At 36.8% G+C, this 25,514-nt stretch overlaps 1 protein-coding gene across 1 annotated transcript in view; it reads right to left on the reverse strand.

Moving 5' to 3' along the window:
* Positions 1-25,514, reverse strand: part of LOC150107790 (5-taurinomethyluridine-[tRNA] synthase subunit MTO1, mitochondrial) — a 309,050-nt gene that overhangs the window by 70,604 nt on the left and 212,932 nt on the right. The window contains exons 13-14 of the mRNA XM_090391541.1: positions 24,949-25,111; positions 15,507-15,622 (exon numbers count right to left, since the gene is read on the reverse strand). Coding sequence (XP_090247667.1) covers positions 15,507-15,622; positions 24,949-25,111 — 279 coding nt within the window. The remainder of the gene's footprint in view (positions 1-15,506; positions 15,623-24,948; positions 25,112-25,514) is intronic.

Below are 25,514 nucleotides of genomic sequence, written 5' to 3' on the forward strand. Positions count from 1 at the left end.
ATAGATGTTGTCTCCTTGTTGGTTCCAAGGGAATAAAGGGTGTAAAGAAGAGTTACAAAGATTATATCCGGATTATGGGATTTAGATTATGAGGACAGATCGTAACTTTTGAATAGATGTTATAGGATACCAAGATGAAATTTTTCATTATTTGGAAGGTGGGGAGAGAACATGGGGGATATCCATGGAAGTTAAGTTTGTTCACAGTCAAGAAAGGGGTAAGAGCTAGGTTTTTCTCCCCAGAGAATATCGAGTGAGTGGAATAATTTACCTTTAGGAGTAGTGAGTGTATCTAGCTGGTTTGGATGATTTATATCCTCCCTCGATGAGTCCTTGACTCCCTGGAGGTCTCAGATAATAATAATAATATCAAAGTCACAAAGAGCATAATTTTTGCATTACTGGGTTCCTGGCAAAAGTGTTCTTTGGATGTGGAGAAAATGATAGTACCATTATTCAAATGACATTTCAGTTCTATAACAATGTACAAATGTATCCCCTTCCCATTCAAAACAGAAGTTTGGGACAATGTACGTGTGCTTTTATTTTCAATAAGGTGGTAAAGAACCCACCACTAATATTCTGCGTATCCCAGTGATGTGTTTACTGTGAAGTGGCTGGTCCTGACCATCACAGCGAAATGAACTATAGTCTGTCCACTTCTAGCAGTGATTTTCAGATCTGCACTTACATTTGGGGACTGTACTTAGTGGGAAAAACAATATGGAGGAGAACGCTGCATAGGTAGATGGAAGAAAAGATGATGAGAAGTTTGTTCAGTATGTTTGAAGCTGTACAGTTGCATGTCTCCGACATCATTAAAAAAAATTAGAGGAATGGTAGCGTCTAGTTCAGCAGCAGTGCCCAAAAAGTACCTACAGAAAAGGCATAGGGCACAAACAGAGCAACTAAAAAGTGAGTCTGTGAGAGCAGGCTCACCTCTTTAAGTAGATTGCCCTCTTCTACAGAAAAAATATTCTAAGGTTGGTTAGATCTGAGACTTATAAAGTGTTTGGGATTGAATAGAAGACAAGTAATGCTTTGAATGAGAGAGAACCAGTTTTTTAAAGGATGAGGAAGATACAAACACTTTAAATCAATAGCTTCCTCAGCTTCTAAAAACTAGGCATTCTTTTCCACTCAAGAAGTTATTTTACACCCACATAGCTAACCCCATATAAATCCCAAATCTGCACACCCTTAGAATACTGTTCACAAAATGGTAGCTGTTCCAACTAACTGATTTCTGCATAGTATCCTGACCTAGGCAAAATGCTTTTATCCCATAGTCATTTGGTTCAATAATGAGCCAAATGACTGTGGGATAAAAGTATCATTGATCAATGATTACTGATAATGTAATCATTGATCAATGATGATATAAAATGCAATTGTATGGCACTGCATATTTGAAAAGCTAGTATGGTGGGTAGTCAAACTGAAAAAAAATTATATGGAATAAGAGAGAACAGTGTTTTGACTAATTTCTCTGTTATTCCATATAAATTTATTCAACCGATTCCCCATAAACCACTTTTAATTTATGGATCTGAGAGCTAGGTTTGGAAATACAGATATAAGAGTTTTGTCAAAAATTAGAAGAGTGAAATAGTTGGCACGAATGGCAGAATCATATTAAAAATGAAGATATCAGAAACAAACTTAACACTGTTAGCATTCAGAAATGCAAAAGCAGAGCTAATCTCAGGTAGTATGCTTTTCCAGAGAATCTTGGCATCGAACACCTGCTTTGCTAATCTTTCACTGAATTCTATTTAAGTGGCCATACTACCTTAGATTAGCTCTGTTCACAGATTCTTGAAAGCAAACATTGTCAAGTTCCTTCCTAATATCTTCATTCTTTAATAAAAAAAAGAGGAGTGAACAGATTCTGCCATCTGTTCACTCCTCTAATTTTTCTCAGAACTCTCACATCTGTGGTCTCTAGTCTTTGATGAAATGCTTTATTTCTATCCCAACTCTCAGATCCATAACTTACTGATTTGAACAGCATTGTCTTGTATACTACTAGATTGGTGTTTTGGCTAATTTCTCTCTTATTACATATAAATTTATTCAAGTGGCTCCAAGGTATACCAGTTTTTGCTTATTCTGTTGTTTACTTCAATATTTGATTTGCCAACGTCACTAAAAACTGTGCCTAAATAGTCGAAATATTTTACTTGTTCTATAGGTTCTCCATTGAGAATGCAGCTGAAGTTTTATATGTTCCTGCCTATTTTCACAGTTTTGGTCTTTTTTATTGCTGATTTTCATGCTAAATTTACTACAGCTGTTATTCAATTTGGTTAGTGAATCCTGGAGACTTTCACGGGATGTGTTTAGGAGTATAACATCATCTGTATAAAGCAAAGAGCTAAGTTTGATATCTCTGATTCCAATATCAGGTTTAATGCAACTTTCTTTCATGGTGTAATACATATATAGATGATGAATAAGAGTAGAGATAATATGCATTCTTGTCTTACACCTGATTTTACATGAAACTATCTTAATGTATTTCCTTCACTTTTTCCTGCTGGCTTACAATGTAAATATATAGACTATGAACCAGTCTGTATAACATTCCATTTATCCAATATAACTGTAGTATTTTGAAAAGTTTTCTCTGGGCATGTTGTTGTATGCTTTTTTTATAGAACTACAAAACTTAACAGATCCTTATTATTATTATGGGTACCTACATGGAGTCCGAAGACTCATTACAAGAGACCCCAAACTATCATACCTCTCTTTGAACCCATTAACAGACAAAGCACTCACAAATGACTCTGGCAACCCATTTCACTCATTCACAACTTCCCAAGCAAAAAAATCTAGTCCTCACACCCCTATTAACCACACCTATATTCAACTTCCAGGGATAACCCATTATTTTGGTCTCTCTAGCCAAGTGCTGAAAAAATTCCTCCTGTACCTATCCTATAAAACCCTTTAAGCAACTGAAATCTTTCTATCATATCTCTTCTTTTTCTCCTATCAACCAACTTCTGCAATCCACACACCTACAATCTATCCTCACAAGAACATTCCACAAACCACTCACCACCATCTTGGTCACTTGCCTCTGAATCCTCTCCCCCACCTCCTCATCCCCAAGAAACCGAGAGGACCAAACTTGAGCACAGTAATCCAGATATGGGCATATCAGGGCCTTATAAAGAGGAATAACAACTTCCTTATCTCTACTTGTTAATGTGTTCTTCAATAGCCAAGTAATCTTATGGGCTACCTTAGCAATATGTCCTCTAAACTTTAACACACTGTCCTCCACCATCCCTAAAGCTTCATCTATTTCCTGGAGTACGGTGGCATCAATGAGATAGAATGCCACCCATTACCTTTTGCCCATACTGACAGCCTATTTAAATCATCCCACAAGCTCTCCACATTGCCTTGATTCGCTATTTCTCTATATTAACTATATTACCCTACCTAATTTTGCATCATCAGCAAATAACTATTTCTTTTCAGGTTATTTCCTATATCATTTATGTACAAATTAAACAACAATGGTCCCAGCACTGAATCTTGTGGCACACCGCTTGCCACCTGTTTTCCCCTCGATTCTGCCCCTCCATATATCATTTTTTGATATCTTTCCAGCAGCCATCCTCTTATCCACTTAAACAGTGTCATATCCATCCCCATTTGTTTTAATTTACATAACAGAGTTCCATGTGGTATTCTGTCAAATGCCTTTGCAAAATCCAGCAAAATCATTGTGAAGCCATTTAATTTATCCATCTCAGCTGTTACTCTATTATAAAAAGTTAGTAAATTACTAAGGCATGAATGACCCTTCACAAGGCCATACTGATCCTCATACAATATCATATCTTTATCTACCCATTCTCGAATTCTCTTTTTTAACATTTTTTTAGTACTTTTACCACCATGCAAGGGAATTATTTTGCTCTTTTTACACTCCTTTGGAAGTCTACCAGAGCTGAGACTTAAATTAAACAGCCTAGTCAGAGGTATTGTCAGTTCCCTTGCGCATTCTTGCAAAACCCCGAGCTGGTATTCCATCTAATCCCACAGTTGTATTTTGTTAAGCTTTGATAAATTGAGATTTTGTGTATTCTGATGGGTGGACGGTTGCATGGAGGAGCATCTCTGTCCAGGAGTACTCGGATGAAGGATTAGCGAAGAGTTCTGTTAGGAATCCCGAGGTCCTAATCGTACGATGAAAGAATACATCTCCATTTGACTGATGGGCAATCCATGGAAAGGGCTCAGCATCTAGGCAACAGGCCTCATGGAAGCGGAATCGCCTTATGCTATCATTATATCTGGAGTGGGCTAGTTATGCTGGGATCTTGTGGACTTGTCTTTGACTGAAGAAATCCATGCCATAGCACTGACTAAATGAATCGGAAGGGAGATCGATCAGAGAACGGCAGTCAGAAGTTGAAGGAACACATATGAAGAACCAGTGTGTACAGTAGCATTGAAAATTCTTTGTCTATATAATGTGTATAAGAAAATTAAGATGTTATAAATGAGATTAAGGGAAATTGAGGATTGAGGACTTTCATATAATTAAGTCAGGACTGTAGCACCTTAATATTAGAACGCCTAGTGAGGTAACTCCTATACGGTTAAATTAATGTGTATGTTTTTGAAAGTATTAAGAAGGTTTAGTCTGAGTAATGTGATATGATATGAAGATTAATGTGAATATTGCAGTCGAGTTTTGTCAGTTTGTGAAATAACATATTGATGTTGCTTCTTGATGTCCTGCTTAATAAGGATACCTATAGTTTTCTCTCATTAACATTGAAGTTTTGGATTGAGAGTTTCTTTATGTTGTAAATTATATTAATGTGTCAAATAAACCTTTGCTATCTTTAATCTGAGTGTCTGAGTATCAGAATCTGATGCCCCCACTTGCAAAAAGATACAAATCTAAGCGGGAGAAAATAGATTATGTTATAGGTCACGATTGCAAATCAGTAGTCATTATAGTACACCTTTGAGATCACTTCTTGATTAAGACATGTTTAACTTAATCTAATAGCTTAGGTGGCACAGCAAAAAAATATAAATATTCCTAATGCTTTAAGAGAAGTGAGATTTCAAAGACTTTGCCACGCTGGTTTTGGCTCGACCCTGAGGCAATTCTTTTGTGTTTTAGAGGTACCACATGACTCCTTAGGAAGGACCCAGCATATAGTACATATATTAACAGAATTTAAGAAAGGGGGACACAACATTTACATTGAGATTCTGCAATATCGGAAAAACCTCCAATTCATCCACCTCTGTTCCCAAATTAGAGTTCTGTCACATAGAATAAAGCAGTAAATTACTAGGATGGTATAGACTTGCAAAGTGGTCATTCAATAAGTCAACTATTTTATCTGATTCTCTCTTCTCGTGACCATCATTGCCATTGGTTAATCTTCCATAGTCATTCTTTCTCTTACTCACCACATAATGAAAGAACTCTTCAGGATTTCCTTTGGCCTGCTCAGCTAGATTCTTCTCATAACCTGATTCTGCCTTCCTTGCCATGCTGGTCACCAAAAACACACAAAAAGATGCACTAAGAGATGCAAGGCAAACAAAACTACGCAATATTAAATAAATTTATCAACGATAATTGAAAATAATACTTATCTTATCCGGAGCTTTCACGAACACTACACACTACGAATCCCTCTAGCGGCGACAGCCCCAATAAAATATGTTATAAAGACACACAAAATACTCTAAAAACACGAAAATCGTTCTAATATACTATAAAACCAATTTTCTAAGGAAAAACACACACAAAAAACACCAAAAATCACCAATTTTACACGAGCGCTAAATTACACCGACCACTCACCATATAACCTTGAACCCAACTCGGGTTCGAGGTTATATGGTGAGTGGCATTTTCAAGCACCTTAAGCCACGAAATTTGGTCTATTTTATACGACATCTCGTGCACTGCAGTGAAGAAAGAATTTAAAAAAAGTATGAGATCGACACATCAAAAAATTTGAAAATTTAAAAAAGAACCCAGTCTCGAAACCACAACTTCCTACTGAAACGGTAGTCAACCTTTCGTCATTTAGTGTGAAACCTGAAGCACTCGACGCCCTCGCACGTGGCTACAACTTCGCCATTGCACCCAGAAGAATACTTGCTGAAGATATTATGATACGAATTGAACGTGGGATACAACACCTTAAAAACCACGTCGCCAACGATATTAGACTGGATGTGGCTTGTATTCTGACCAAAGCTAAACCACCAAAAGCCAACATGCCCAGTAAGGAAATTAAATTTCTACTAGTATTAAAGTAAAACAAGAAAAATAATAATCACCAAAGCTGATAAAGGGAATGCCACAGTACTGCTTAATCAAAAGGATTACACAGGTAAACCGAAAGCTCTATTGTTAGATCAGGCTACTTACCTCCCTATCAAGTACAATCCCATCAACTCACAAATTAGAAAACTCCACAGGCTCCTTAAGAAAGTCATTTCTTACCCTGTGGAAATCACTAACAAATTAAAACCATTTAACTCCATAACCCCCCCCCCTCCTGTATTTATGGACTCCCAAAAATACATAAGGAAAATATGCCATTACGTCCCATAGTGGATGGCACTGATTCACCCACATACAAACTAGCTAAACATTTGGCCAAAGCTCTCTCACATTATACTGGCAACACACCCTCACACATAAAAAACTCAGCCCACTTCAAAGCCAGTATAGAAAACCTTACACTCAAACACACTGACATAATGGTCAGTTTTGATGTCTCCTCCTTATTCACAAATGTCCCACTCAAAGAATCTTTAGAGCTAATCCAAGCTAAATTTCCTCCCGAAATCACAGCCCTATTTCAGTTCACTATGAACTCAGGCTATTTTGTTTGCAAGGAAAATTCTACAAACAAATAGAGGGGACAGCCATGGGTTCTCCACTCTCCCCACCCTTGGCCAACTTTTATATGGAGACCTCTGAAGAGAAAGCCTTAAACTCTGCCCCACAAAACCAACCATTTGGCTTCGCTATGTTGATGATGTGTTCGCTATTTGGCCACATGGCTCTGATGCACTCCTCTCCTTCCTAACACACCTAAACAACCAACCACCCCAGAATCAAATTCACTATGGAATAAGAAAAAAACAACTGCCTTCCTTTCTTAGACAAACTAGTCACCCGCCAGCCTAATGGAACCTTGGTTTTCTCAGTCTATAGAAAACCCACCCATACAGGCAGATAGATTCACCAACAATCCCACCACTGCTTCTTGCAACAATACAGAATCATTAAGACACTACACAACAGGGCTAAACTTATCTGTTCAAATGGCAATGCCCTAACCATAGAACTAAACCACATTCTCAACACTTTCTCAGCCAATGGCTACCCCCCCCCCCCAAAAAAAAAAATCCAAAAAATATTGAAACCTCCCTCACAACAAGGATTACTCTAAATCCATCACCATACCCTATATCTGAGGCACCTCGGAAAAAATTACAAAAATCCTAAAAAAACATGACTTAACTTCTTGTTACAGACCATATAAAAAATTGGCCTTCTCCCCCCTTATCTGCTCTACTAAAGACCAACCCCCCCCCCAGACCTACCAGGTGTATGCCAGGTCCCTTGCAGCTGTAAGCCTGTCCTACTTTGGCCAAACAGGCAGGACAGCAAATATCAGAATTTCAGAACACAAGGACTACATCTGGTTTCACCAATACAGCCACTCTGGTCTTGCTGACCATGTGCTGGATACCTGCCATAGAATACGATGGAAGAAAGCCACGATAATACACCGTAGTAAATACAAATATGAAAGGCTTTTCATGGAATCAGCTTCAGCTCTAAGAAACAATCCAAAACTCAACAAATTTGGCTGCATGAGACTGCCTCAAATTTGGGAAACCTACATCAGAAGACCTTCAGCCCAATCGCCCAAGAATACCAACATTGCCCGCTAGGGGGCACCATCAGGACTTTAGGAGAAATAATAGCTTCCTGCTTCTTCCTCATTTACTGTTTGTTGTGCCTGTGCACGTGTCTTGTTGTTAAGTTCTTGAAAATGGCAACGTGATGTTGCCAAAATATTGAAGTATATTAAAATTTATTTTAATGTATATCCTATTGACGTAATTTCTTTAAATTATTTAGTAAAAAATGCATAACCAACGTCTAAGCCTTTCCACGAGAACTGCTTCTTGTAGATGACCCTTAACTATATCCCATGCACTATTCATATCCTTTCACTCAGTGTTTTATGCCATGGTACAGATTTAGTTTCTTCCTAAGCATGCCATAATCATCTGCTTTGTAGTTCCACAAATACTCTTTCTTGATGGAATATTTCTCATGTTTTACAATATCTAAAGTCAAGACCACATGGTCACTTTCACCAGTTAAAGGCAATTTTGTTTACCTTGGTTATGGATAGCTCTTTTGATCTTATGACCAGGTCCAATACTCTTACACCCCTAGTTCCCCTCCATCACATGCTGCCTTAATAATTATCTCTTAGCAGGTGTATATATTCTCTTTCCTTTCTGCCATGTGATCTTTCTTCCTTCCAGTCTATATCTCCATAGTTGAAGTCCCCCACAATAATCAAATCATATTCCATGATCTTTCAACTATTTGTCCTAAAGTTAAAATCTGACCTAGACAACTTCCATTTGGCCTAAATCCAGCTTGCTCTTCTCTAAGTTGCTTTTCCAGAATTTTTCTCAAAATCCCTTTTCAAGTATGCTTGCATAAATCTGGAACACTTTGTAGAGAAATTCATCTGTAATTCTCATATTCAACTCTATTCTTCCCTTTTTTACTGATGGGAACTATGAAAGTGCTACTTTCATCATCTAGAATTGGACCTTCTCACCAGGCTCTCTGAATTATGCAATGAGCTGCAGCAAAACTTTCATGCCTCCATATTTAAGCATTTCTGGTTGAATATCATCTATTCCAGCTGCCTTTCCACAATTCAAGTTTTCGATTCTGTTGGAATTTTTATTTGCTTTTTTTTTTTTTCCCAACCTTAAGTATCAATGTGTACTGCTTTTTGCATTCTTCTTGAAAATCTTTTAATACTGTTCTGTGGATGCTTCTTCTATTTTTTTTTTTTTTAAATTATCCCATGGTATTATTACTCCAGGGTTGTTGTAAAGTTCACATTTAGAAATATTCATAAAAGTTAGTAAATGGCATTGGTGATGCTTCCTTGATGTTACAGATTTTGCAGATGGGGAAGACTTTTATGCCATTACTAAACTTGATTGGTCTTGTGTAGCTGGTCTTGAGGCAAGAGATCATGGTAGCAGCACAGCAATTAAACTTAGAATTGATGGCAGCTCCTGGTTTTTCTGCTAAATACCAGTGGTGAGTCATGTCCTGGAGAATCATTCTTTTTACGTTTTCTTTTTGAGTAGTTTTAAAAAGATTGAAATCTGTGGTATCACTTGATGTTGCAGCCATTTTTGCAACATCAAGTGAATCTCACAAGGGATGGAATCCATTGGAAAATTATTTCAGAATCTTTATGTAGTTTGTTTGTGTTTTTTGCTATGTCTCTAAGTATTTCTTGATGGCAAGTGTCAGCAGTTCTTAATAGCTTGAAGGGCTGCTAAGGAATCTGTGAAAAATATAAATTCCTTTGGGTGTTGTTTATCCAAATGTTGCAGTGCTGTGTTAATGGCTATTAATTCTGCATGGTATATGAGTTGCATCCTATACTGTTGGTTGTGTTTAGTTCTATATTTTGAGAGCCATAGATGAGTACACCACTCCCAGAACTGCCATTTGGATTTTTGGAGCCATCTGTGTACATCTTTACTGAGTCAAGTCCATGTTTCAATATTTTTGAAAGATTTAACGATCTCAAGATTTCAGGGTTTTCTAGGATTTTTCTCATGTTTCCCTATTTCAAAATTAATAACTATATTTTTCCTGTCTTGATTTGGAGGAAATGCTGGGTGGTTGGCTATTTTATTTGGACAATCCAAGGGAATTTTATTTTCCATGATTTCATGCATTGTTGATTTTTTCTTTATTCTGTTTGTTGGTTGGCACTTTTTAAAAAGTTCACTTGTTCTATGATGTGCAAGGCTGGCTCTTTTTTTCAAAAAATTTAGCAAGAGTTTCTTGCCACCTAATTTTTTAAAGGAACAAGGTTGGATTTCAATTCTGCTATATTTCCAGGAGTTATATTCCTTAGTCCACATATGATTCTAGCTGCATTTTTCTGAATTTTTATAACATTGTCTAAACTGGTTTGTGATGTTTGCATCCAGATGAGCAAAGCATATTCCATTATGGGTCGGATAATAGAGGTGTATATGACTTTTAAAGTTTTAGCATCAGCTCCCCACTCTCTACCAGAGATACTCTTCATGATATTTAGTCTTCTTTTTGTTCTGATTGCAACACTGTTATGTTTATTGAAGCCTAGTGATGGATCCAGAGCAACTCCAAGGTATTTGGGGTTTCATTAAATGTAATTAGTTGATTGATTGATTGATTAGATTAATCTTTGGTCTCCATTTTCTGAGGTGGTTATTAATGATAAATACATAAATTTCTGATTTAGTAAGGTTAATTTTGATTTTTTGGTTTTCACAGTATGTAGATAAACTTTCAATGGCTTGGTTTAAGTGACCTTCTGCTGTTTCTAAGTTGTTGTGAGCTGAGAATAATACCAAATTATCAGCAAACATAGCTGTCGTTGTTTCTTTATTTATATTTTTGTCTAAGTGGTTTAAGTAGATGGAAAACAGGAGTAGGCTCAAAATGCTGTCTTGAGGGAGTCCCTGCCTTATTTTCACTTTCTTGGAAAAGGTATTATTTATTCTAACTCAAACTGTTCTATTTCTTAGAAAGTCATAAATCCAGTTTGGAACCTTCCCTTCTATTCCAATATGATAAAGTTTGGAAAAGAGTTTCTGCCTCCACACCTTGTCAAAGGCATTGCTAAAATCTATAACAGCTGCAATGTTGGATTTGGTAAGTTTGATCTGGAAGTTATCTTAAATTGACTGGGTTAAGTAGAAAAGTTGATCAGTTGTTGAGTGATTTCTTCTAAAGGCAGCCTGAAAATGTGTTTAGATAGTAATTCAAATGTTGGAGTATCATTTTTTCCATCAATTTTCCTGGAAATGAAGTCAGTGAAATTGGTCTATAACTTCCTGGTTGGTCTTGAGGTTTGTTAGGCTTTAAGACTGGTATGTGGCTGCCTTCCTTCTATTGGAGCTTTTCCTTGTTTTAGGCTATTGTTGTATAGGCTTGTTAATGCTTGTTTTGTTTAGCAGTCTTTCAAAATATGCCTATTTTGCAAGATGAAAAAACAGTTTTTGAGAGAAAAAATCCTTCCACTGCTGTATGAGAGTTGCTGATCACCTTCAGCTGAAAAGTCCTGATAATGTACTGTTGGGTCCTAGAAGGAATTCAAACCCAGGTCTTTTCAACCAAAGGGAATTGTTAAAACTGACTGAACTATGGAGGCTCTTGATCCAAAAATGCTGTTTCACAGGGCTCAACAAATATGCTGGCAAGTAGCTCCAGAATGGACAAAATAGAATAATTTTTATTTAATAAAAAATAAGTTTCTAGACAAAATCTTAACCTTTAAGAAAACACAGAAGAATATAATATAAAGGTGGCATTCTATTAGCAAAAATTAACAGAACAAATTATGTTTTCTAAAAATTTAAAGTTTCATGTGTTAAGGCTCAAGTGCTAAGAAGGACATCATGTTGGAATATTTACAGCACCAGGAAAGGATTAAAAACTAATTTTAATGCTTCCAATATTTCGCCTGTCACTGAGACATCGTCAAGGATTACAAATAACTTGTAACACAAACACAACACATGAGTGACTCTAAAGTCCTATTTAGGTGGTGTGTCCTCTGACAATTACAGTTTCCCAAATTTTGGAAAAGTTTTATGCATCCATATTTATTTAGGTAGAACAATAAAAACAACATTAAATTTCCTTCATGTTGGAGGTTTAATGGAATATTTACATCACTATGAAAAGATTAAAAACTAATTTTAATGTTTCCAATGCTTTCCAAAGACATCTTCAAGGATTACAAATAACTTGTAACACAAAGGCAACACAATACTAAATGAAACACATGAGTGACTCTAAAGTCCTATCTACATGGTGTACCCTCTATGGGCATTTGTAGATAGCCTAGGATGTAAAGTGAGACCTCTGACAATTACTGTTTTTCCAAATTTTGGAAAGTTTTATGCATCCATATTAATTTAAATTCAGTTGATTTCTGAGTGGCACCACAGATTATAAAAACAGTCTTTCCTTTTTGAATTTACTATGGTGGAGCATGGTGGCTTTATTCCAGGAAATCCTGTGGATTGTATCCATTACATGGTCTGCAAGGCTAGATTGACAATCTAGTGGTGATTGCAGGTGAATGATTTGTGTTCTTCTAAGCAGATGATTAATCTGCCTGTCTGTCCAAAGTAAGCCAGCTTGCAGGAACAGTACCCTGTTCCTGCAATCTGGCTTACTTCAGACAGACAGGCAGATTAATCATCTGCTTAGAAGAACACCAATCATTCACCTGCAATCACGATTATGGTCAATCTAGCCTTGCAGGTATTGGATACAATCCACAGGATCTCCTGAAAAAAAAAAAAAACACCATGCTCCATCCTACTAATCACCATGGGTAGGATTTTGTAGATTATTATATTTCCGGCTATTTGCCTGCTTCTGTTTAGGAGTGCCTCAGTTGAAATGTCATTGCTCTTTTTTCATGGATTCTTAGGGCACTGTAGATGTATATTTATCAATAAATATATGTTGCATAGAGGACAAGAAATTTGCACATACCTTTTTCTGGGTGTTGTGGCTCTTCTTCTTTCGTGTTGTCCAAACTACTGCGTGTGTGTGTGGGGGGGGGGGATTTTGGCAAGTGGGAGAATTGAAATAACAAATGGGAAAAACCCGGGTTTTTCTGAATAACATATATATACATATATATTATAAGTGACGGGCAGAGCGTTTTTTATATATTTATATGAGGTGGGAAAGGGTGAAAGGAGTTGAAAATAGCAACTGATTTTTGGAGGGGGTTGACGGGGTGCGGTCCGTTTCGACTATTCGTGGTCGTCATCTGAACACATGGAGGAAGTGGATGCTATGTCAGGTCGGGTAGGTGCTTCTGCTTTTGAAGTGTTTGTGTTATCGCCTATTGGCGATAACACAAACACTTCAAACACTTCAACGATAACACACATAAAATTGTGACCTCAATTTTATGTTGTGTAGCTTCCAAACCTCTGAGATTATGTAGGGCCTGTGTACGTTGATAGAGTTCGCATCACACTTTATGGCTATTGTTTCTGATATTCTAAGCATTGTTTCATTGTCTTGTCTGTCTACTATGATGGCCTTGTCGATCTGCAGGGTATGTTTTTGTTCAAGGGCGTGGACAGCTATTTCCGTTTTTCCTGTGTTTTGTATTCCATTTTTCTTTTTGATGTTGTGTATTTTAGTATTTAAATGTTCTGTAACAGGGATGTTACAAACGTGGAAGTGTTCTTGTAGTCTTGCCCATAAAGACCTGATGGCGGAACCTGTGTAGGTGATATCACAGTCTTTTTGGCAGGGAAAGGAAATTTATAGACTACATTGTGGTGTTCAAATATTTCTTTTTGTGTCTGAGATTTAGTGGGTTTTAGGAGATTTACAAATTTTTGGTTTGTGGTGAATACCAGTTTGTAGTCAGTATGTTTGAAGATGTATTTGTAGGCTTTGTATGTGTTTTGGGTGTATGGTATTTTGATAATTTTTTGTGTAGGGAAGTTTATTTTGGCGGTTTTTGGCAGTCTTGTTTGCATAATTTATTAGTTGTGTAGGATAGTTGCAATTTTCGAAGATCTGTGTTAGTTTTTTTATTTCTGCGTTTAGATTACTCTGATGGGTTGAAAATTTGTCGCATTTATGAATTGTGATAAGATGACAGATTTTTTAACGGAATATGGATGGTATAAGTGGAAATGGAGGTAGTTTCCGATATGTGAAGGTTTGTGGTATACTTTCGTGGCTATTTTGTTGTGTGTTCTGGTTAGTGTCAAGTTTAAGAAATTGATGGATTTGTTCTGTTCAGTTTCTATGGTGAATTTTAGTCTGTTGCTGTAACTGTTTAGGGACGCTTTTAAGGTGGTGATGTGTGTGTAGGATTTTCAATGCACAGAATATCATCCACGTATCTGCCATAAAATGTGATGCCGGGGGGGGGGGAGAAGGGTGAAGTAGGAGTGATTCTACATGTGCTAGGAATAATTCCGCTAGTTGTCCGCTGATGTTTTGGCCCATGGGGAGTCCGAAGATTTGAATGTACATGTTGTTGTTGAACTTGAAGAAGTTTGCCGAGATTATTAGTTTTATTAGGTTAATAATGTCGTTGGGCATTAGTTTAGTACAAGAGTGTAGGGTGTGGTCTTCTGTGAGTAGTGTGTGTACGATGTCTAAAGTTCTGGGGACATCCACGTTGGTGGATAAAGAGGCTGCACCCAATGAAGTGAGGATGTCATCTTGGGATAGGGTTAGGTTTGTTATTTTCATGAAAAGGTCGTCCGAGTTTTTTATCATGATTTTATAGAATTTGTTGACCCCTGTTATTTCAGCTTTGTGAACATGTATCGCAATGCTATTATGATATGCTGATTTACCTAGCTTGTTCATGCATGCTCTACTAGCTTAAGATGATTTCACACATGTAAAACAAAGTACTCACTGTTTACTAATTATTAATACTAATGTCTAGCTGCTAAGTGTAAATGCTAAGTTTCACAGAAATTAGTAGTATTTTCTGTATGCTAATTGAATTTTCTTACTTTCTAAACTTTAATTTTTCTACTTTCTAAATCAATTTTGTCACTTTGCTCTTCAAAGAAGCAAGTTCTCTTGGTTTTTAATTCTTTTAAGTATCCAAGGATCAGGGATATTTAAGTATCTCCGATACTTCAGGAAATACTTGTAAAAAAACATAATATAACAAAGATAATTCCTTGAAGCATTATATAAACATGCATCCATTAATTTATTTACAGGTTCTTTTACACAGTTAGTACACTTGACTGTCACTATAGCAAACACCATTATCAATAACTTGCTCACTATACCAAACTACTGAATAATCACAACCAATCATGCTAGCACAATACTACAGGAAATCTAAGTAAACTATTCAGTGTAACATACTATTCCTGCGATCCCAAATGACAATTTTTTCAGTGGCATAACACATGACTACCCATTGCACTAGAGTTACTCGCTGTTACTAGAGCAGGTGGAATGTATTTTGGATTAAAAAATGCCACATGTATACAATGGATATTTTAATTCAACATATTAACTGATTCATCATTTTTAATGCCTAAGACTAGTATACTAATAATACTTTTTTTTCTTTTTATTTATAATATAGTTCTTAGCTCAGTGAATTTATGCAACAAAAATATAACAAAATTACCTTCACATTTTAATCTCAATGCTAACTGAATGTTAAAATTTTTCCTCATATCTGATGGCAAAATCTGAAATACTGTTTCAATTGTAGCAGCAGGATAGGAAAGTACCTGAAAAGCACTAAGAAATACATTGCATTTTATTATCAGACTTATTGCAAAGGTCTCACTCAACCAAAAAACATATCTACTACAAAGTAATTTAAACTCATTCACACTTTGCATTCACAAACTACTCGGGTAATGTATTACACACAACAAATCCCTTTCACGTAAAAAATCTACTTCTCACTCTCTAGTTCAACAAATTCTTATGCACCTTACAGGAATGACCTTTTTATTCTACAACTCTCTGTATAATCTTCTTCAGATTAATAGGGTAAAACCCCATTGTCATATCATCTCTCCATTAAGCTCTCTGTCCACTAAGCTCTATAATTTACATTTCCTCAACCACTTTTCTTAACCAACACTCCAGAGAACTGATACTTCCTTGACTTCTTGTAGAGTTTCCTTATGACAGTGAAATGTAGGTGACCAAACTTGCAGACACTGATTTACATGTGGTCTGATCAAGGATCTGTACAGTGGGACTAGCCCCTTATCTTTAATTGCCAGGTGTCCTCTTAATCATAGCAGCAAAATACTCTTCATCTTCACATCTTGCAATGTGATGTCCAAATTAGATGTCTCTGCTGACATCTCCTAATGACAACCACAAATCCTAAATCTAATTCACTTCCTGAATTGATGTCCACCAATACAAAAGACAGCCTTACACTTGTACATTCTAAAATGCAAAAGCTTGCATTTATTACCTTTAAAATAGAAACCCTTACTTAACTATCCACACCAAAAACCTAAGTCTTTGGGAAAGGAAATGACAACAATGTAATTCATAAATAAACATCAAGAAACAACTGATCCTCTATCACTCTTGGCCTCACAGCTTCTTTAAAAGCTCCTCAGATCAATTAAAGTTATCTACTGTTTCTAATACATATTAGCATTTGGCTAGTATTAAACTCATATAATGTCAAAAAAATACATACATACATATATACATCTTCAAGGCCCACCTTTCCTAATTGGGTTGTGGGGGCAGCAGCTGCAAGAGGAACTTCCAATGGTCACGGTCCTCTACCACCAAGCTCAGGTGTTCTGGTGGAACTCCCAAATGTGTCCACCCAAGGTTTTGGATATAATCTATCCAGCGAGTCCTTGGCCTTCCATGTGGCCTCCCACCCTCTGGCTTGGCAAAGAGGGCCTGCTGGGGGGAGCCTTTTTTGTGGCATTCTGACCAGTTGCCCGTACCAATGTAACTGTGATCTCTCAACACGGAGAAGCAACAGTTGAGTATTGAGGGGTTCCTGAATTGCAGAGCTTCTGGCTCTGTCGAGCCTTGTCAGCCCTACAACCCCTTGAAGGAACCTCATTTCAGTCGCTTAGATTCGTGTCTGCATTCTTTCAGTCATTACCCAACTCTAATGACCATAGGTGAGGATGGGGACATAGACTGTATTGAAGACAGCCAGCTTTGCCTTCTGGCTTAACTCCTGCTTCAATACTACCGAATGGCCAAGCTCCTGCAATATTGCGCTTGCTGAGCCAATCTGAGTATCTAGCTCTACGTCCCACTTTCCATCACTCGTGAATATGGATCCAAGGTATTTAAACTTTTCCACCTGCCTCAGTGGGACTCCACTCACAGGTAGAGTGCACTGGGATGGTTGTCTTGAGACCACAAATTGTTTCAGTTTTGGCTACACTGATCTTCATTCCAGCTTCTGCACAAACAGCTACAAACCTATCCAGGGTCCACTGGAGGTCATCTGTGGAAAAGCTAAGCAGAACTAGGTCATCTGCAAAAAGCAGATGTCCAATGCTACATCTTCCAATTCTGACACACTCACTGCTTTGGCTGTGCCTATCAATCCAGTCCATAAATATTATGAAAAGGAGGGGTGACAGAACACACCCTTGGCAGAGGCCAACAGAGACTGTGAAAGGTTCAGACTTTGTGCTGTTTACCCTGACGCAAAACTCCGGGCATTCATACAGGGACTTGATGGCAGCTAATAGATGGCCATCCACTCCATACTCCTCTACTACTTGCCAAAGTTTATCCCGAGGAACACAGTCATATGCCTTCTCAAAGTCCACAAAACATGTGTAGACATTCTTGGCATATTCCCAAGATTTCTCGAAGACTTGCCTTAAAGTGAAGATTTGGTCAGTTGTGTTTCTACCAGGACGAAAGCCACTTATAAAAATAAGAGCACTTATAAAAGCAGACTGCTCTTATAAAAATAAGAGCAGTCCTGAATTGATTTTTCTAGTTTACCAGTTTGTCCATCTCTGCTACATGGCAGCCTATCAGTTAGTCTGTCTTCCCCAAAAGCTTTAGCCATGTCAAATAGCACAATTTTAAACTAACTTTCCAGCATAGAATGGTTTCTTTGCCTTGCTATTCTTTTAGAAACAGAAATCAAGGCAATTACAAATGCCTCTACAGTTTTTGTTAGATATAAATATAATTAACTAAATTTATTAATGAAAATATAACCTTGTAACTTCTTTCATTTGTATAAAAGTGTGCATTTTGCTTAAAATAACTACAGCATAAGAGCACATTGTGTACAGCATTTGAAACATATAATCATATAAAAGTTACAATCAAGTGGTTATTTGGTTTATTCTTCATTTGATTGCCACAAAATTTCATTCTGCAGGTTGCCAGTTAGACACAGCAATGATCTAAACTCACCGTCTTATTAACATCTAACCTCCTCAGCACTTCGTACACCAATCATTACCTGAATTCCATCTAATATTCATCTTCCATCTAGATTTTGAATTCTCAGTAGAATGAAATACAAATGGAATAGAATATGAAAATTCATTTTTGATCCCTCTCCCCTCAACTTTTAAAACTACAAGCATACTAAATTAGCAGAAATTAAAAAGATGCAAGATTTAATTACCTGATTAAGTAGGAAGAGAAAAACAAAATGATATTAAATGAAATATTATATAAATCTAATCCAACCTGAACAGTGGGATCCTAAAGATTTATTCAGGTAATAAGAATCAGAGAACAGAAGGAAAATACATAACGCTCAATGACAATTCAGCATGAGAATAAACTTCTTAGATGGGAGGCGGTATACAAGACAGTAAAACTTATTTGCTATGGTGCCTAACTCTCACTGAAGCTCAGTACTGAAGTTTTTTTGTTTTTAATCTGATCCACACATGAAAGGCTCAAGACCTACAGCACATTAGTGCCATGTGTGAGTAAAAAGAACAGAAGAAAGGAGGAATCTGTTCACATTTTGCTTGAACAGCTAAGTGTAGTAATATTTGGGGAAGACTGTTCTCAAGGGCAGAAGTAGATGGCATGAAGGAGGAGGCAATGAAGTTGGTCCAGTGAGTTTCAAGATGGACTGCAAAGGTGTTGGTTAGCAGTTGCTTTTGTTTTAATGATTTAGGAGGAGGGTAGAGGAATAATAGTGGCCAATTCAGCAGAGCAATTTCCATTCCATGAAAATATCTGTAGAAGAGGCACAAGGCAGAAACTGAATGTCTGTGAGAGAGGGACTGAACTGAGTGAGAGAGAGAGAGAGATCATTTTTTTTTTATTTCATATGATGATAAAACAACTGTGGGTCTCTTTTATGTGGGAGGTATGGCGGCATCTCAAACCCCCCCATTTTATCCGGGCTCAGGACTGGCATAGCTGATGAATCAGGCCTATGGTTGGGAGGGACCATTTCTTAAGTATTCCTCACTGTAATCTGTGTGTGTTTATGGGACGAAAAGCCTGAGTTTCTGAGTGAAAAAAACCCCTTACCTCTGTATAAGACTGGCTAACTCGCCTTTAGTCAAAAGAGACCAGATAAAGGTTCCTCAAGTAACTGACAGGAATCGAACCCTGGTCTTTCTTACCAAAGGGCTTTGGCTATACTGACTGAGATACGGAGGCTCTGAAAAATCATTAATTAGTCAGACTGCCCTCTTCTGGATAGAATTGAGCAATCATAGAGAGGATTTTGGTGCTCCACCCTAAACATGGGTTCAATATTCCATGGCTGGGCAGATTTAAGCTTTGTATAGAGTTAGCAGCTGTAAAGGTGTGAAGCAGTCTTGTGCGAAAAAGTACACCAAGTGTTTTGATGGCTGCAGAAGCTATAGTGGAAATGTGGTTGTGACAGGAAAGATCAAAAGTGCAGGTCAGTCCAAGTAGAAAAATCTGATCGCGTTTGGATATCTCAGTATTATTAAAGGCAAGGGGGAAGAATGTGAGTTCTCTCTTGTGAAAGATCAGACAGGACTGAGTTTTGGTGGCAATGAAGTTTACAAGATTGTCCAGAAGGAGCGACTGCCATTTGGCTCTTTCAAAGTCTGACTTGGACTCGGTGATGATTCTTTTAGTTGGGGTTCTGATAGGAATAGTACTTCTGGTTTAGATGATTGTAGGTGGCAGTGCACATTGTTTATTGCTGTTTCACCTCAGATGTTGGTGAAGTGGATGTGGAAAATTTTTTTTTGGTAAGAATTAATATTGATGGGTTGTTTAGTTAGATTCTTGATGTTTTATATGTTGGATTTTTTGTCATTTTTTATGAGTTTTTTTTAACAATTTTTTTGTGGGAGAATTTTTAGGATCCACAGTAAAATCATATTTCTTTGGGTTGTGGTTCATTGTATTTTGTGAGAAAGAAATAAAGAGGAAGTGGGGCATGCAGTGAGAGGTGGCAGACTTGCAAATGCACACAGGGAACCCAGTCTCCTCTCCATATGTGGCCTCGACAGTTCGCCCTGCAGTCACAGTATTGGGTCTTCCTCCGGTCATGAACTGGCAAAATAAGTGGCTGCAGGATTTGACACCGGCTGATCGGGAAGCCTTCAGATTTGTTATTAACTGGTTTGGTCCCATGTACTATCCAGCGGCCAGCCTGCAGAACCCTTTCACTGCTGTACGCTCGAATAGGGTAGAGTCCTGGTCCCCTACAACGAGACTGGTATGTCACTGAGTCACTGGTTTTTCACTCTTAACTGAATGTGGGAAGAGTGGGGAAATGGGACAGAAACCAGAACATGGCTGCAGCCACTTCAGGTCTCTAATAAGCGAAGTGGTGGTATTTCACTGGGTGATGAAAGACATCTACCACCTAGAATTTCTTTAATTTTTCAGATTTGAAAGGCTAATTGATATTATTAATATCATTATATATGCTCTTCCAGGAGAACCAATCAAGAGAGAGAGAGAGCTATTTTAGCCACTCGTACTTCTATACCTATCACATCTCTCTCTCTCTCTCCTTGAACATACTCAATGATTCACTAATATTCTCTTGAATTTCATATGACTTATTTGACTAACTTCTTTTCATAATATTATTTGGCCTCCCTCATTCCTCCCCATCTTCTCAGCCTGTTCATTACACTGTTCCTGAGCTTCACCATCACTCTTTTGATGATACCGGATATAGTTATTCTTTTTTGTTTTAATGCAGCTCTTGCTTTAAAGTGTTATACATTTCACGGATTTTTTTTCTAACCCTGGGGATACAGTCAGATATTGTTTCCGTTGAAACATGCTTTGAATACTGCTCATACAATGTTGATCCCATCACCATATAGTTTCTCATGACAAGCCACTGGTTCAAGCTGCCTTCTGAATTTATTATAATTACCTGCATTATAATTCCACATATGCCTCTTCTTATTCAGAGATCTCAAATGCATTGTCACCTCTCAAGATGTGAATGCATGAGATCACTCTAATCAAAAGGAGGCATAAAAGTCAAATCATTCATAGAAAAATTCACAGGTACTATTACTACACCTAATGTTCTTGCACTGTGAGTTCTTTTCATCAGATGTTGCTTGTGGTAAATTATCCCTGAGCATCTCTATATACTATAGTCTTGAGAGAAACAGTATAGTGAACTTGGATGCTTTATCTTCCCACCAGTCTATATCCTTAGTTGAAATCCTTCATAATGATAGTCTTCTTTGTATCCATAAGATTTCTGTCTATGCAGTTCACAAGTCCTCTTCAGATGATTCTAGTCTGTAGTAGTAGTATCCAAATATGCATTTTTTCCCCATTAACCTCTTTCTCACACCAAATAGTCTCAAACCCATCTCCTGTATTGATCTTGCTACCATCACCATTGGAGAGCTTTATTCTGGTTGGATAATTCCATTGCAATCATTAATAGTACTCCTCCACCCTTCTATTTTGTCTTATCATACCTGAATATACCAAACCCATTACATTCTATTCCTTTAACAATTTCTTCTTCTGTTAGTCAGTTCTCACGAATGCCAAGAAATTTTGGTCATACTATATCTACCAATGCAAAGAATCCTCAGCTTTATTCTTGATGGTCCCAACATTAGCGTATATGCATGCAAGTCACTAAGTTGATTCCTTAACCCCCCCACCCTCCACAGTTTACACTTTCCTTTCTTAACCAAAGTAGTCCTGAATTTTCTGGATCATCCCTAACAAATTATCCTTCTCTTTCTCTTTTTTATGCTCATAATTTCTACCACTTCGTTTAACATATGCATCCACACTTTTATGCAACCATGCAGATGTATTTAGCTGATGGACAAACACCAGAGAGTAGTATAAGGTGGAGTGGAGTCTAAGAGAATGATGGTGACTAGTGGAGTACCTCAGGGTTCGGTATTAGAGTCACTACTCTTTAATTTATATATCAATGACATTGGGAAAGATTTAAGAGGGCTATTCAGTTGTTTACTGATGATGTAGATATCCTACAGGATGATTTAAATAAATTGGCATTGTGGGTAAACGATAACAACTGTCAATTTAATGTTGCAAAATGTAAGGTTATGCACTTCGGGTTGAAAAGGTTGCATGGTGTATGACATTGATGGTATTGGTTTACAGGAAATTGATGAGGCTAGGGACTTGGGGATAATGGTGGACAGAGAGTTGAAGTTAGAGGGAACATTGCAAAAGTTGCTAAAATAGCTCAAAGGATACTTGGATGTTGAAAAACAAGCTAACAAGTAAAGAGGGAAGTTATTATTCCTCTTTATAAGGCTATGATTTGATCACATATTCACAGATTTGGTCACCTGAGTTTCTTGGGGGACCAGGTGCTGGTAGAGAAGATTCAGAGATGAGTAACTAAGATGTTGACAGGTCTGTGGAATACTCCATATGAGGATATGTTGAAAGTTTGTAGGCTACAAAGTTCCGTTGATGGGCAGAAAAGAGGGGACATGATAGAAACTTTGAAGATATTAAAGGGATTTTATAAAATTGATGCAAGTGAAATTTTTCAATATATGACAAATAGTCAGAGAACTAGAGGCTATCTGTGGAAGTTGTGTACTAGTGTGGTTAGTAGGGATGTGTGGACCAGATTTTTTTTAAAGATAGGATTTGCATGCAATGGTTGATTTCAGTCTCCAATGATTAGTTTCCAGACTTCATGGAGATGCCATAAAATAATAATAATAAATAATAATAGTTCAGGTTATAACAGAGTACAGAACATTCAAAATAGGATGAGATCCTCATCTAGAAAGATAAGAATCTTGCTAAAAATAAATGTTCTGTAAAAAAAAGTTTAAAAAAAATTCCAGTTGAATAGCTTTCTCATTCAATCATATTATACTGATGCTTATCTCTTTATAAAATCATTTCATCAACCCATTCTACTTGTCTTTAGCTTGGTCATATTATGAATCTTCAATCCAGGAAATATGTTTTTTGTCCATTTATCTAACACACCTCTACTCAAGAAACCACTGTATATCATCCTATCCCTTTCTCATTTATTTCTGCTGTCATGTGCCTTTCTTTACTTTCTCAATGTCCATTCCCCTTTTTTACCCTTCCTACTATATGCGAAAAGCTTTAAAATTCCAGTATGGGGCTTGTCAAAGTCTTGAAATTTCCCATATAATGGTGCACTTTTATTATTATTATTGATATTACTTTCTTGTCACCCTTCTCACACTTTCTCATTTTATTCACTGTTATCAGTGTCTTTCACACCATTATGATTTTAACTTGTATTTGAATACCTCCAATGATTGTTGCATTCCTACTAGCATGCATCACTACATACACCAACACCAGCCAGTCTGCTCTGTGATTTGCAATTTCAATAATTCAACACCTCATATTCCTCAATCATAAAAATCAAGACATTTTTGATATTTGCCAACACATGCATTCTACATGCTACCCTGAGACATCTTTCATATTGAATACAAACACAGGACTCACTGCTCTCACTGTTATACCACCCATACTTTAAGCAATATATATATATATATATATATATATATAATAACTATAATAAAAAAAAAACCTCTACTATGCACACAATTAATCAATTGATTCAAAAACACATTCTGATTCCATGATGGATTTAAAAAACTATCAAAGAAGGCTCTAAATATTAAAACAAAAAACAAAACAAAACAAAACATATTCTTGGCAATACCTACACATGTTGCCGCGAATAATGCAAACATGTCGTGAATGTTATAAACAGCTCATGGAGATGTTCTGTCCCAATGGTTTAAGCATTTTGAAAGTGGCAGAGAGAATGTGGTGAGCAATCTTTGAAGTGGACGATTGAAAACAATCTGCAACATGGAATTAGTGGGCAAAGTGGTTTTTTTTTTTTTTTTTTTTTTTTTTTTTGTATCTGGTGATACAAAAAATATAATGTCCTGCAAGTGATAATGTCCATAATAAAATTACCACAAACTTGGGAAAAAGAAAAATTCACAAGGTCTGTTCTTCTACAGTATTTACGTGATAAGTTCAAACTCAAGTGACTGGATGTTTGTGAAGCTGGTTTACTAAACAAATTATTACTGGTGAAAACATCTGGTACTTCCAGTAAGATTCTAAGACTAAAAAAATAAAGGGCAATTAGTAATTTCAAGATGAAAAAAAATTCCATAAATTGTGCATCAAAGCTGTGGTAATCATATCAATTGAGGACAATCAATAAGAATGTGTGTCAGTGAGAATCAAGTGTAAGTCTTGTTTGGAACCACCTGGTTGGTTCCAAACAAGAACAGCTGTTTCTGTGAGCAGGTGCATGACAATATTAAAATACTACAACCTCCTTGCTCACAAGCAGGTTGTAGTCCTCAATCCCTCTTTATTTTTTTGGTCTGGCTGCAAAAGATTGCCCCCTTCCCCCCAACAAGCTGAAACTACAATTCAAAGGATGCTGATTTAATATTTGCGACATTCCAAACAACATGACAGGTGAACTAAATAACATCACAGCAGACGAGTTTCCAAATCTCCTGATGCTTGATGAATACTGTAACAAGCATATTTGGTCCACTGAGGGACCATATTCCAGCTTATTTGAATTCAGTCCTATTATTTTTTTTTGCCACACTGCGTGTGTGTGTCATACTTACGACTTCTGATTACAGCTGGTAAGCCTTCCTATGGATAACATATTACCCCATTCAACATTAGTCTTATGGGTATTCCTGAGATAGGTGATGGCTTCTTGTAACTGGGTCTGTACACTGCACATTCTCTGGTACCTGTATTCTGATACACATCCTATGTCAAAACCTGAAAAATTATATAATAATTACTGGATTAATAATATTATTATATATCAATCATTATTCTGTAATTAAGTGAAGAAAATCAATAAAGAAATTTATCATCATTCATGAATTTCAAAGTAAGGTTCAAGAGATTGAGGAATTATTAACATGGATTTGATCATTAACCTGATTATAATAGAATAGGGTGGTTTACCCAATCCTCACTGTCTCTTGGTATGTTTCAAATGCATCCGTTTTATTTCCTTAGCTTACAGGAGGGAAAAAAAAGTTGTCGGAAGAAAAATACTTTCATCTTCATTTAAGACTGGCTAATTTAGCCCTACCTTAAAAAAAAGCCATAATCAAGATTTTCTATAAAATTCGATGTGGTGAAATTTTATTAAAAATTTCTGACATCAATTTTA

Source organism: Typopeltis vanoorti, chromosome 4 (genome assembly GCF_054136105.1).
Source record: "Typopeltis vanoorti isolate ZY-2024b chromosome 4, IOZ_Tvanoo_1.0, whole genome shotgun sequence".
Taxonomy (NCBI): domain Eukaryota; kingdom Metazoa; phylum Arthropoda; class Arachnida; order Uropygi; family Thelyphonidae; genus Typopeltis; species Typopeltis vanoorti.